We start from the raw sequence: 14394 nt of genomic DNA, 5'->3' as shown, positions 1-14394 counted from the left end.
CCCTGAGCACAGCCAGGTGTGCCCTCGTTTGCCTTTGTTTACTGTTGTAAAACAAAACAAAACAAAAAACTGAAAGATCCTAGGATCTGGAAAAATAGCTCAAAATACTTCCCCTGGTACCAGCTGCCCCATTCCATGGTTACTGGGTATGGTTTTGGTGGATCCGAACTCTGTTGGCAGAGCTCTGGTCCTTCTACCACCAGCTCTGTGAGGTCGGTCCCTAATTTTAAAAAATGCATATGGAATATCCCACTATATTATAGGAAAAGAGACATTCATATCTCAAAATCCCAAATACTGAATAGCAGTAGGGCGTACAAGAGGGGAAGGGGTGCTGGAAAAAGGTGAGTGGTGTGGGGATAGACTCCTGCTACTGTGGAGCTACTTGTTTCTCCTGTACCCTTCTTGCTCAGTCCACAGTGCTGTTGTTCCTCCTAGCTCCTACCTGGCTTGTCCTCTAGGAGGATTGGGTCCGAGGGCATGGATGGTCGCCCTGGTCCAGCTGAATTCACTGCCTGCACCTGGAACATGTAAGTCTTCCCTGTCTGCAGGTCAGAGATCTGGAGGATAAGAAAGAGGAATGAGCACTAAGGACAATAGAGATATAGAGATTCATCCTACTAGCAGCCCTGTCTAGGGTGCAGGGCACCTCAGGGGTGTGATGGCAAAGAGAACCTGGTTTCTCTGTGCTTGGGTCTGAGCACTAAGTTTGAGTGGCTCCTCTGGCAGCCTGTATCTCATTTCTGCACACCTGACTCTCCTCCGTCTACCACCCCAGCAGGAAGCCTGGGGATTATCCTGGATTTTTTTTTTTTTTGGCGTGTGTGTGTGTGTGTGTGGGGGGGGAGGGTTTGGGCCACACCTGGTGACACTCAGGGGTTACTCCTGGCTACTCACTCAGAAATTGCTCCTGGCTTGGGGGACCATATGGGATGCCGGGGAAGCGAACCGTGGTCCATCCTAGGTTAGCACGTACAAGGCAGACGCCTTATTGCTTGTGCCACTGCTCTGGCACAGTTATTTTTGTTTCTTTGGGGGGGGGAACCACACCAGCAATGCTCAGAGGTTACACCTGGCTCTACACTCAGGGATCCACTCCTGGCAAAGCTTGGGGGACCATATGAAATATTCGGGATTGAACCTGTGTCAGTCACATGTAAGGCAAGTGCCCCACTCATTGTACTATTGCTCTGATCACCCAATATCATTCTCTTAAAGTCTACACATCGAATCTCCAAGTTCTGCCCACTGTTTTGCCAGATGTTTCTTGACTGTGGATGCTTCTCAGCTAGACCAAAAGTGCTTTCTCTTCTTTCTGAGTAGATCTAGTTCCAATCCATTCTAACCACTCAACTAGATCAAAACAAGATACTAGGGGCTGGAACAATAGCATAGCCTTGCACCCAGCCATTCCAGAACGGACCTTGGTTCGATCCTCGGCATATGGTCCCCTAAGCCAGGAGTAACTCCTGAACATCACAGAGTGTGGCCCAAAAAGCAAAAAACAAAACAAAACAAAACAAAAAAACACACAAATAAACAAATAAAAAAAGATACTAGTAATTTCTCAAATCCCCCAAATCCCTCAATCCCCTCTCAGTTGGAATTTTTGGTTACCTATAGCCACAACTTCTTTTTTTTTTTTTTTTTTTGGTTTTTGGGCCACACCCTGTGATGCTCAGGGGTTACTCCTGGCTATGCGCTCAGAAGTTGCTCCTGGCTTCTTGGGGGACCATATGGGACGCCGGGGGATTGAACCGTGGTCCGTCCTAGGCTAGCGCAGGCACCTTACCTCCAGCGCCACCGCCCGGCCCCAGCCACAACTTCTATAGCCTTTGTTTTCCTTAATTTGCATCTAGAACTGGTTTTAGATCTGACGCTGAAGATGTGTCACAGAGTGGTGAGTGTAGGACTGAGTGAATATGGGCCAACCATCCACATGTGGAAACGAGGCCAGGTCACCAGACCCACCCTGTCTTGGCCTGGGCTGACCATGAGAGGAGTGGAGAGGCCATCACCTCTCATGAGCCCTTCTGCCAGCTGCCCAACTTCTGCCAAATCTGTGCCAGTGCTTGGCCCCATGAGCCAGAAGCTGCAGAAAGTCAGGGCAGGCTCCTATCTCAGGCATGTCACCCCTGGCAGAACTTGGGTGACCATAATGTTATCATTACTATTTTTTTAGTTTCTGGGTCACACCCGGTGGTGCTCAGGGGTTACGCCTGGCTCTGCTCTCAGAAATTGCTCCTGGCAGGCATGGGGGACCATATGGGATACAGGGATTCGAACCACCATTCCTCTTGGATTGACTGAGTGCAAGGCAAACGCTCTACCACTGTGTTATCTCTCTGGCCCCATAGTGTTTGTTTGTTTGGTTTTTGGGCCACACCTGGTGACACTCAGGGGTTACTCCTAGCTATGTGCTCAGAACTCGTCCCTGGCTTGGGGGACCATATGGGACACCAGGGGATCGAACCGCGGTCCGTCCTAGGCTAGCGCACACAAAGCAGACGCCTTAATGCTTGCGCCACTGCTCCAGCCTGCATAATGTTATTTTTTAAAAATAAAAGGGTGGAGTGCTTGCCTTGCATGGAGTCGATCCAGGCTTGAGCTCTGGCATCCTATATAGTCTCCCAAGCTTGCCAGAATTTATTCTTTACACCAAAGCTAGGAGTAACCCCTGAGAACTGCCAGGTATAAAATAAAAGGATAGATTTAACCTCCCCCAAACTATAAAAGAATCATACACTAATTTTTTTTTGGGGGGGTCACACCTGGCAATGCTCAGTCCTGGCTCTAGGCTCAGAAATCGCCCCTGGCAGGCACAGGGGACCATATGAGAGAGATACCGGGATTCGAACCACCGTCCTTCTGCATGAAAGGCAAACGCCTTACCTCCATCTTATCTCTTCGGCCCCACACACACTGATTTCTATGGAAGCAACAGAGAATATAAAAAGACAGAGCACTCTTGATGACCCCATAAGGATTCTGGAAGGCCCAAGATGAATAATTTGTGAAATCATTCAGACTGAAGCACAGGAGCCTTGTAGAAACACACCAAGGGCTGGAGTCTGGTTGTGTCTCTTGTACTTTTTCCACCTCGTTTCTGCAGCCAGCTTTGTGGCTCTCAAGGCAAGCTCAGAGAATGCTAATGTGTGTTCCTAGAGCTGGCTGGTAAGCTAGCTCAGTGAAACCATGGGGAGAAGAAACTGTCTGGAAACAGCAGGACAGACCACCTGGGCCCCTTTGGAGACCATCCTTATACATGTGCTGAGATGAAGGAGCCCATGGGATGTTCCTAGGGACCTGATGCCCATGATTGACTCAGGGAGCATTGTGTGGAGTGGAACCCTTTGTCTCCAAACAGGGTGTAACTCTGTGTGAGTTGAGAGGCTGCAATTTTTCCCCCCTAGAGAGGCTGCAATTTTTCGAGTGGAAGGCAAAATGGCCACACCTGAGGGAAGACACCTAAATTCTTCTAGGCTTTTTCTTCTTTATTTTTCCCCCCATACCTGCTGATAACCAGGAGTTACTCCTGGCTCTGAGTTCAGAAATAACTTCTGGCAGGCTTGGGGCACCATATGGGAATCTAGGGATTGAACCTGGGTTGGTCGCATGCATAGGCCCTATCCACTGTGCTGTCTCTCCAGTCCTTCTAAGTGATCTCTTTATGCTATCTTACACAGAATTGCATTGTAGGCAGACACTGATTTATTTAAGCAGGGCCCTTACCGGTTGGCATTTAAGTTGTTTCTAATTAATTGTTTAGTTTTGTTTGTTTTGTTAGTTTTGTGGTGCTTGGGATCAAACTCAGGGTCTCAACACATGCCAAGCAAGTGCTTCAACACTGAGTTACCTCCCTGGCTAATATTTTGAGATTTGCCTTCAGAAATAGCTTCGAGGGCCGGAGAGATAACAAGGAGGTAGGGCGTTTGTGTTGCATGCAGAAGGACGGTGGTTCGAATTCCAGCATCCCATATGGTTCCCCGAGCCTGCCAGGAGCGATTCATGAGCGTAGAGCCAGGAGTAACCCCTGAGCGCTGCCGGGTGTGACCCAAAAACAAAACAAAACAAAACAAAAAGAAATAGCTCCAAGAAGCATTGTTGAACCTACATTTAGTATGTATGCCTTATTATTTCTCCGTAGTTCAATCCTAGAAGCAGATTTCCTAGGGTCAGAAAATCTATGGGGCCGGAGAGGTGGTGCTAGAGGTAAGGTGTCAGCCTTGCAAGCACTAGCATAGGATGGACCGAGGTTCGATTCCCTAGTGTCCCATATGGTCCTCCCAAGCCAGGAGCGATTTCTGAGCTCATAGCCAGGAGTAACACCTGAGTGTCAAACGGGTGTGGCCCAAAAACCAAAACTAAAATTAAAAAAAAAAAGAAAATCTGAAGGTTAGTGCTAAGATACATGGATAGTTAGAAGTGAGGTTTAAGGCATGAGTCTGCCCAGCGAGGATGTCTGCCAGTCTGTCCAGTCTGCTGAGACTTTCGGACCCTTTTCACCCCTCTGACTCATCTTCTTGGTCTCAGGTAAGGTTTGTGATCTCATGCAGCCCTGAGGTTCTCTGGCTCTGCCATGTGCCCCACTGATGAGTGTGGAAGCCTTTGAGCACCAAAAAAGCATATGTAGAAAAAAAAATTAAAAAGGGGCCGGCGAGGTGGCGCTAGAGGTAAGGTGTCTGCCTTGCCAGCGCTAGCCAAGGAAAGACTGCAGTTCGATCCCCCGTTGTCCCATATGGTTCCCCCAAGCCAGGGGCAATTTCTGAGTACTTAGCCAGGAGTAACCCCTGAGCATAAAATGGGTGTGGCCCGAAAAACCAAAAAAAAAAAATATGTAGAGAAAAGGACTCACCCTAAGGTGGGTGGCAGTGATGACATCTGGGGAGACTGGCTTCCACTCTTCAGACCCCTCTTCCTGGAAACTGACACGGTAGCCAGTGACAGGCCCAGCCCCAATGTAGAGTGGCGGCTCCCACTGCAGCATTAAGGAGGTGGCCCGCACTTCAGATGCCCGGACATCATATGGGGGTCCTAGTAAATAAGGGAGTGATAGGAATTGGGTCTTCAGGTGACCAACGGGTGATCAGAAAGTAAATATGAGCAGTCAGTCAGCAAGTTTGTTAGTTTGTCATGGCAGGCCTGGAAGTGCCTGTTTTGGACTTATGACTTCTTTTATTTATTTGTTTGTTTGTTTGTTTGTTTATTTAGGGCCACTCCTGGTGATGCCCAGGGGTTACGGCTATGCACTCAGAAATTGCTCCTGGCTCAGGGACCATATGGGATGCCAGGGATCGAACCAAGGTCCCTCCTGGATCGCTGCATGCGAGGCAAACGCCCTACTGCTGTGCTATCTCTCCGGTCCCTTGACTTCTTGAGAAAGTTTGGTTTCCATTAGAAATAGCTTTCAAGGGGCTGGAGAGATAGCATGGAGGTAAAGCGTTTGCCTTTCATGCAAGAGGTCATCGGTTCGAATCCCAGCATCCCATATGGTCCCCTGTGCCTGCCAGGAGCAATTTCTGAGCATGGAGCCAGGAGTAACCCCTGAGCACTGCCGGGTGTGACCCAAAAACCACACACACACACACACACACACACACACACAAAAAAAAAAAAAAAAAAAGAAATAGCTTTCAAAATCCTCAGCCTCGCTTCCGCCCAGAGCATTTGGGTCCTTCCCATCCATGGGGTTCACATCCCGGCTCTGCCCTGGGAGCTCTGGAGATTTGAGTGAGTCTTCACTCCATGTTCCTGCCACTTCATTTATAAAACAGAAATCGTAGGGCCCAAGAGATTGTCCATCCACAGTACTGCATGTGGTCCCCCTAGTACTGCCAGGAGTGACCCCTAAAGCACAGAGCCAGGAGTCAGCTCGAGTACAACTGGGTGTGGCTCCTCCTCCAAAATACCACAACAGAAAACAACAACAATAAACAAAACCAAAACAAACTAAACCAAAACAGAAACCAGGAGGTTAGGATTAGTACTAGTTAATCAAAGCACATTTTCTGAATACTGTGGTGAGTATGACTTAATGGAAAGTTTCAGTAGAACTTTTCATACTCAACCTTGGAAGATGTTTATGATGGCTGTTGTCTAAAGCACCATGCATGGTAACTGCTGCTATTTGGGCCTAGGTTTTGTGTAGAAAATGAAACTGAGCTGAACAGAAGCACCGGAGGTGGGAATACCTCTTACCTGAAGTTAGGTGAGAGGCTCCTCTATGAGAAAGATTAGAGGTAGGATTGGGGAGCAGGCGATCAACCCTTCCTATTTGCTCAGATAAAAAGCACTTTTTGGGATCTTGGACTTAGAGGGATACAAATAAAAAGGTCTAGGGTAAATTAGCACGGGTTTGTTACCCCTAATGGGGTCCCTTCAGGTAAGAATCAGTACTCAGGGGTATACTAAGCCAAGGTAGTTTGTATAGGGGAGTTCAGAGCAGAAGTCAGGGTTAACTGAGCTGGCCTGTGTCTTAGAGTCCAGGGTCAGATGGTGGAGGTGTGAGCAGCTCCAGATCTTTTACCTGGCTGGGGCATGGTCCACTCTTTACACTCGAACAGGCTGCTGGGCGCTGACAGCTCTCCAACTCCTGCCCAGTTGGCTGCCCGGGCCCGGAATTCATAGAAGTGGCCCTCCTGAAGGTGGCTGACCTGTATGGGCCAAAACAATCTGTGATGGTGAGTGGGGAAGCAGGAAGAAGAGGTGCAGGATCAAAGAGCTGCCTGGAGCCTGAGTCAGTGAGCACTTTGAGCAAGATTGTATGGATGGGGCTGCCCTCAAGACCTGGTGGGCTGCCCAGGCAAGGCAGGCACCACCCACACTGACTTCTGATCTCTGCTCCTCAAGTTATGACCCCAAGCTGGTGACCCCAACCTTACCTTGCAGACCCGGGGAGGGGCAAGCTGCTGATTGACCGGGTGCCAGTCCAGCTCTTCTGAGTCATGCTGGTCCAGGAAGTAGCCCAGGATCTTGCCTCCTCCACAACGCTTGGGGGCTTTCCAGCCAATGACCATGTCATTCTTTCCACAGTTCAGGAGGGTGAAATCGTATGGAGCAGAGGGAGTAGCTGTGGGAAGGAGGATAAAATGCTTCCTGGACTGGCTGGGCTGGCTAGTGAGACTTCTCCAGGAGGTGCAAGCTTAGCTAGTGGCACCTGCTGGTCACCATAATTCTCCCTGAGCCACTGATATAGCCTTCTTCCAGGAATGGGTGTTCACTGGACCACTGGTGTCAGAATTAGATTCTTTCAGTTGTTACCCACAAGTCCAGCTCACTGCCCCCAGCCTGGGGCTTCTCTGAAAGCACGTTGTCAGGACCCACCCCTGCACTTACCCAGAGCCTGCTTCACCCTGATGGGCTCTGTTGGGGTAGAGCGCTCCCCTACTCCGGCCTCACTCACGGACCTCACACAAAACTCATATTCCTTCCCTGTCCTCAGCCCGGGAATGTTGAACCTGTGAGAGAAACGTGCAGCCTGGAGGAATGGCAGAGCTGTGGTCTAGGGATCAGTTGTTTAGCTTGAATATACTCAGTGAGCTTGATGTTCTGTATGGATGCTATGATCAAGTCACCTAGATTTCTTTCAAGACCTCCGAGACAACCATTATTCTGAGACACAGGACATTCCAGACAGACAGGGCAGAACAAAATATCCTCATCCTGTTCTGTTTTGATGGAACCTAAATCATGGGCCTCTTCATCCCTTTGATCTTAGTCACATTTTCCTGCAGCAAATCTTGCTGTCAGAAACTCATTTTAGCCAAGGGATCTGGGAAGACACAAGACTGACTGAACATTATAGTTGTCCCAAGACCATGAACAGTAAAAGAAATGTGCCCTGTGATGTGGGGCAGCTCCCGGATGGCAGGTGAGGAGGATGAAGAGGAGGAAGAGAAGGAAGAGGAGGGGAGTAACCTTTGAGCAGAGGTGGTCTTACCCAACTGTGCAAAGGAGGAGGAATTTGAAAGTTGTCACGGGGTGGGGGTGGGGCAAATTATCCAGTTCCTTCAGGAAAGCAGTGGTAGAGTACACATCTTACTATAAAAACCTGGATCAATGGACAGACTTGCTGAGTCCCAGCCCAGCATCTGCTCCCTGGCATTCCATCTACTCATCCAGACAGATCATGGAAGACTCTTTTTTTTGGGGGGGGGGGTCACACCCAGCAGCATTCAGGGGTTACTCCTGGCTCTACACTCAGAAATTGCTCCTGGCTAGCTCTGGAAACGATATGGGATGCCGGGATTCAAACCACTGTCCTTCTGCATGCAAGGCAGATGCCCTACCACCATGTTATCTCTCTGGCCCCATGGAAGACTCTTGTTCTGAGGGGTGATATAGTGATCCATGGTGCCCCCCTGATCTGTAGGGGTTTTCTACATGCCACCACCCCAGGCAGCCACCCAGACAGCAACATTTGTCACCCAGCTCTGACCATATATCACCAATTACACATACACATATGTGACAGGTTCTCTGGACATAATAGGGGACCATGCCACCCACTAGGTGAGCTTTCTTTGACTTCCCTCAACCATACTTTAGCAGCATCCCTACTTCAGGAAAGCATGTGGGGAGGCATGTCATTCTAGGCATAACCTGGCTCCAAGCTAATCAGTAAAAACCCAAGTGATTTTCTTGTTTGGCAACTCTAGGCCTGAATAATCATGAAATTTTGGAAAGGACCATGGACCCTCTCCCTTTTCCTGGGTAAGATGCACTTAGGGTTTGGGTTCCAGGGTAAGAAGAGCCAAGGCAGGAGTGCTCAAGCCTGACCAGTCCTGGGAAAGAGGGAAGGGGAGTCATTACATGAATCCATCACCCTACAGAGCCTCAAAATGAAGAGAAGCCACTTGCCCAAAAGACTTCGAGTTTACATGCCTACAGTGTCCAGGGCCACTGAGTGAGGGAGAAGTCACAGAGGGGTCAGGAGTTGGTTTCCTCTTTCACCTCCCCCTGTTTTCAGAGCTCAGGGAGGGAAGAGCCTGTAGGAGCACCAGGTGAGTGAGGGGGGCCTGAACCAGGATTTCCTGAGGATATCTTCAGCCTCTAAGCTCTTATAGGGGCAAGACCTAGCCTGAAAACAGTTAACCCTCAGCAAATATTAGCTGAGGAAGAGGCCGAGGTGGGGAGTGGTGGTGGGGGGGGGGGCAGGTCCTGGCTGCTCCACTTATAACCTAAAAGGGTTTTGGCAAGTTCCTAAAGCAGATTTGTGGCTCAGATTTGTCATCTGTACAGCAATTGTTAAATTGACAGTCCTACACTGGGAAGTGGCAATGGTGCACAGTGCCCTGTGCATAGGGCCATGCTGGGAGTGGTGGGCTTTTCTGCAGGCATGCCTCCTGCTTCCCAAGGGTCCCTAAAGACTCACTTGTTTCCTGGAATGGGCTTGTTGTTGACAGTTTGCCACTCAGATGCTCCCACCTCCCGTGAGTAGATGTAATAACCTAGGAGCCCGGAGCCTTCTTCTACAGGAGTCCAGTTCAGAGACACCGAGGTCTGGGTGTCTCGAAGCACTTGGACTTGAGCAGGAGGAGGGAGAGGAGCTAGAATACAGAAGCATAGGTTAGGCAAGGGTACTGATGACAAGATTCTGGGCAGCAGACCCAGGCAGAAGCAGTTCTTGCCACCAAGGCCATACACAGATGCTGGAGGGCCCTAGGACTTAAGAGGCTCTTCTCTAGGCCTGGGGAGGAGCCCAAGACTTTTATATTCTCCAAGTCTTCTCCTGCTTTCCTGCAAACACTGTCCTTCATTGAAACTACTCTCACTCATTGATTCTTAAATTTTTACTCTCATCCTCCTTCTTTTCCCTTACTTTTACATTTCTTGCATTATTCATTGATTTCCATCTCTTCCTTTTTCTTTCCTCTTTGAACTCTTGGAGCTTTGCCCTAAGTAGCAGGCTTGTAAGTTAGAAATTCTATGCCATATTTAATTGCTAGCCATTCACTGGCCAGGTCCCTAATTCTTTTTGTTTGTTTGTTTGGTCTTTTTGGTCCATACTTGGTGGTGCTTAGGACTTAATTCTGGTCCTAAGCTCAGGGATCAGAGATTTGCGGAACCATTTTTTGGTGCTAGGAATTGAACCTTGGCTTTCTGTGTACAAGGCAAGTGCACTAATTGCATACACTATTGATCCTGCCCCAGGTCTCTGAATTGAGTCTAAATGTTACCTGGCCAGAGTTATCTGGACCATGTTATCCATGTTAGTTATTCATGTTATCTGGACCAGAGTTAAAGATAAATTCTTGCTTACCAACCTATTTAGACCTGCTATGAATCTATTTACCTAGCTCTTTATCTGTCTCCATTTTCTCTCTTTCTTTGTAGACATACAATATTTTTCAATGATTGAAGAATAAATCTAGGACTTTGTAATAATCTCCAGCAGGCTCACAGCATATCTGGCTTTTGTGGTTAGGTAATACTGCAGTTCAGTTCCTTAAAGGACTATTTGGTAATGGCAGCTGAGGAAGGATGACCAGAATCCTGAGGTCTCGGAGAAGACAAAGGCCTGGAAGTTGGGAATCACGGGGGGGGGGGGGGGGGGGAACATGGTGGAAAGCAGGGACTGGGGATGCTGGTGGACGAGGCTGACTGAACTGTAGTTGAGTCCTATCCTGCATGGTGCACTAGGACTGAGGAGTGGCCAAAATTAGCCTCTACAGGGAAAGGATGGGGTCCTGTTCAGGAACAAGAAGGGCTGCTATTCAGAAGGTCTTTAGAATGGGGTGGGCACTTGCTCACACTCAGCTTCTAGGCTGAAACCTGGGAATTGTTGTTCTGGGGGTATTGTCTGGACCTCCTAGAACCTCCTGCCCAGATATAGGTGATTGCTGACATCTGAAAATGACAGACCTGAAGGGGGTCTGTGTCCAGCATCAGGAGGCTAGAAGGAACCAGAGGCAGGGGAATGGGCATAGCTGTCTCCACAGCCACAGGGCTCCCGAAGCGCAAGAGACTGTCTCTGTGCTCCTCCTGCAGGTACCTTGTTTCCCCTTCAAGGCCACTGGCTCACTGGGCTCTGAGGGATCGCTCAAGCCGTACTGGTTCATGGCGCGCACCCTGAAGACATACGACTTCCCTTTCTCCAGATCCAACAGGGAGAACCTCGGGGACCTCACGGGTGTCTCTGAGCTGATGGCCTCCCAGGTGCCACTGCCGATGACAGACTGAGACGTGGGGGAAAAACCATAATCAGCAGTTGCCCATCCCTGCGAATATGTGCAAATCTGTGTCCTCCACTCCCTCCACACCACTTTCTGGATGCCCCCTGACCTTTATACCTTCAAGCAGGAACCAGAATTTGAACCCAGCTAATCCCCCACATTCTCCTTCATAACCCCTTTTGTCACCCAAAATCCACTCTTTATGTAACCCTCTCTAGATACTTGCCCCACGTCGTCCCCTTCCTCCATCTACGGAGGCTTGCTTTTTCCTTTGGCGACTGGCTGCTGGGTACCAGCCTTCCACTTCCCTTTTCTCTACTTGCCCTGTGCCTTGGCTCTGTTCAGGAAGAGGTGCTTAGCCCTCAACTGTGATCAAATATCAGGCAGACTTAGGAGAGGGGAGGACTCTCTGTTTTGGGCGGCATTTATTTACTTTTGTGTTCTTATGAGCAGGTTTGGGCTCTGCCAGAAGTCCTGAGCCCCTCAGGCTAGAAGTCACCCCAGGATGTCATTTATTTATCTATGCTCTTTTCTCATTTCTGCCCTTCTGAGAGGGACTTCTAAACCCTCCTCAGGCTTGGTTTCAGGGTCTCCTACCTTTTCCACCGAGTATGTCAGAGGGGACTTGCCCTTGGGGCTTGGCTCCTCCCAGCCCAGGACCACGTAGGACTCACAGGTCTCCATGGCATGGACATTGGTTGGGGGTGAGGGAAGGACCACAAAGTCTGAAATTAGAATCATTCAGAGCAAACAGGTGAGCCCTCAGAGATAAGGATACCCCTAATTTTAGACTTTATTTTATAGAGAATGGAACCCAGGCACAGAGAGGGACAGAAACTCGCTCTAGCTGCCCCAGACTCCCACTGTTTGGTCAGTGACCCCCAAATGTGTGACCTCCTTCATGAGACCAGAGCAAGCTGGGCTGCAATCACCCATGAACCCATGGTCCTTGAATGGACCAGTCTACCCAGCACTCCTGCACCCTGAGCATGGACAAGAGTTGATTCTCTTGGCTTACAGTATTTTGGCCTTTCAGGACTCAGGAGTGGGAGTTTTGGGGTGAGGTTGGGAGGCGCTACATACCTTCAAAGTCATCTGTACTGATTGTGATCTTGTTCCCCAGATCAAAGGAAATCTCTGGGAAGGAGAGAAAATGGGGTGTGGCAGGTTCAAAGGAGTGGGTTTAGGTTTGGGGCCAAGTCAGGAGGGGTAATGTCAGGATCTGATTCCCAGTCTCCTTGCAATCTTCTTTTGACTTTTTATTGAGGCCCTTTCTAGGTTCTCTCTGAGCATTAGTATTTACTCTCCAGGGTCTAAAAAAAGTGTGACTTTCAGAGACCACATGGATTCTCTGTCCATTTGGGACAAATGTGGACAGAGAGAAGTGGCCTGCAGCCAGACACCTGAGGCATATGAGCTGAGAGGCAAGCCCCATTCAGGATGGTTCCTCAGAGTAGAGAAGGTTGGGTCAGCTCCTGCCCCTAAAACTGGGGGCTCCTGAGACAGAGCTACCTCCAACCATCAGTTGAGGGGGTGTGAAAGAGCTGTGACCCCTCTCACATTTCTTATTTTTTTATATATTTGATTTAAACACCTTGATTACACACATGATTGTGTTTGGGTTTCAGTCATGTAAAGAACACCACCCATCACCAGTTCCCATCACAAATGTCCCAAATCTCCCTCCTCCCCACCCAACCCCCGCCTGTACTCTAGATAGGCTTTCTATTTCCCTCGTACATTCTCATTATTAGGATAGTTCCAAATGTAGTTATTTCTCTAACTAGACTCATCCCTGTTTGTGGTGAGCTTCATGAGGTGAGCTGTAACTTCCAGCCCTTCTCTCTTTTGTGTATGAAAATTATTATTGCAAGAATGTCTTTCATTTTTCTTAAAACCCATAGATGCCTCTCACATTTCTGTCTCCTGTGGACAGGATTGTTCTTCTGCCTTTCAGGATGGATCTTCCTCACTCAAGCTGTCTGCTTTAGAGGATTGGACACTGTCTTCTCCCTCAGAGTAGGATTTCCTGAGGCTGTCTTTTCCACCAAACTAGAGGCTCCCAAGAGCTGTTCCTCTTGTCTAAGATCTGCCATGGCTCCTGTGTGAGGAGGTCTTCCCTTGTGTGCCCTGATGGTTGCTCTGGAATGTATGTGCAGGGTCTCTGGACTAACCTTTCTTCGTCTGGGCTTTTACATTATCGCCCATGATCACCGAGTTCGAGGCTTTAGATGGGAGACTGCGGCCAGCTTTGCTGATGGCTCTCACCCGAAACCGATAGCTCTGACCTTCAACAAGCCCTTGGATTGGACACCGACAGGTCTCACCAGGGGCCTCATGGCAGGACACCCACTGCCCAGACTCTCCCTGGCACCTGTGGGGAGAGAGGGCCACTTTAAGCATGCCCATGACCTGCTCAAGGGCCATCCTCAGTGCCACCTTTGCCCTCACACTGCTTTGCTCTAGCTCAACCTCACGCCTCAGGTCATTGGCACAACTTGTACCCTGGGTCCTTCCCAGCTAGTATCTAACCCATTCTCCTGGCCAGGGATATCCTGTCACTCAACAAATGAGGATTATGGCCTCTTAGAGTGAGACTCACCAGAGTCAGGTACTAGAAGAGCCAGAGACTTCCCTAAGTCTGGGTATCAGCATCCTCGAGTCTGACCCACGCAGCTGGGGAGAGGTAGTTGCCTTGTAGGTCCCACCCTGAGCCTCTCATCACCCACAGGGCCATGGTTAGTCTGTGAGGCCAGCCAGGCTGCTCCGGGAGCCTCCTCTGGAGCCCCAGGCTTCATTGTTCTCTCAAACTGGCCATGTGTGGGATGTTGGGGAATCCTGGGATTTCCCTCGAGGGTGCCCTACCCTTTCCTAGGGCTTCTGTCACTCAGGGCTGAGGGCAGTGACCGGCTCTACTGATGGAATGTACCACATTTGGAGGCATGGGAGCCCTTTTACTCTTCAAACATACTGTTTAATCCTGGTCAGTCACAGGTCCCCCTTTTCCTGTAGCTTTTACAATAAAGCAGGGGTGCCATCCTCCTGACCTACCTCTCGATGACATAGCCAGTGATGGCGCTGCCCCGGGTGTTGCTGGGTGGGGTCCAACTCAGAACCAGGCAGTCTCTGTTCACATCCAGGCATTGGACATTCAGTGGTGAGCCCGGAGCTCCTGGTTTCTCTGCAGAAGCATCTGACACCGAGGTGGGGAGGCAGGTGG

At 49.5% G+C, this 14394-nt stretch overlaps 1 protein-coding gene across 1 annotated transcript in view; it reads right to left on the bottom strand.

Annotated features, from left to right (window-relative positions):
• Positions 1 to 14394, bottom strand: part of MYOM3 (myomesin 3) — a 50153-nt gene that overhangs the window by 19327 nt on the left and 16432 nt on the right. Inside the window, exons 10-20 of the mRNA XM_049774640.1 lie at positions 14226 to 14367; positions 13349 to 13548; positions 12258 to 12311; positions 11772 to 11899; positions 10994 to 11177; positions 9374 to 9548; positions 7336 to 7457; positions 6882 to 7069; positions 6527 to 6653; positions 4856 to 5034; positions 446 to 560 (exon numbers count right to left, since the gene is read on the bottom strand). Of these exons, the coding sequence (XP_049630597.1) occupies positions 446 to 560; positions 4856 to 5034; positions 6527 to 6653; positions 6882 to 7069; positions 7336 to 7457; positions 9374 to 9548; positions 10994 to 11177; positions 11772 to 11899; positions 12258 to 12311; positions 13349 to 13548; positions 14226 to 14367 (1614 nt within the window). The remainder of the gene's footprint in view (positions 1 to 445; positions 561 to 4855; positions 5035 to 6526; positions 6654 to 6881; positions 7070 to 7335; positions 7458 to 9373; positions 9549 to 10993; positions 11178 to 11771; positions 11900 to 12257; positions 12312 to 13348; positions 13549 to 14225; positions 14368 to 14394) is intronic.

This window comes from Suncus etruscus, chromosome 6 (assembly GCF_024139225.1).
Source record: "Suncus etruscus isolate mSunEtr1 chromosome 6, mSunEtr1.pri.cur, whole genome shotgun sequence".
Classification (NCBI taxonomy): Eukaryota; Metazoa; Chordata; class Mammalia; order Eulipotyphla; family Soricidae; genus Suncus; species Suncus etruscus.
Note: the sequence above shows the minus strand (reverse complement) of the source record. Positions and strands in the feature narration are given on the sequence as shown.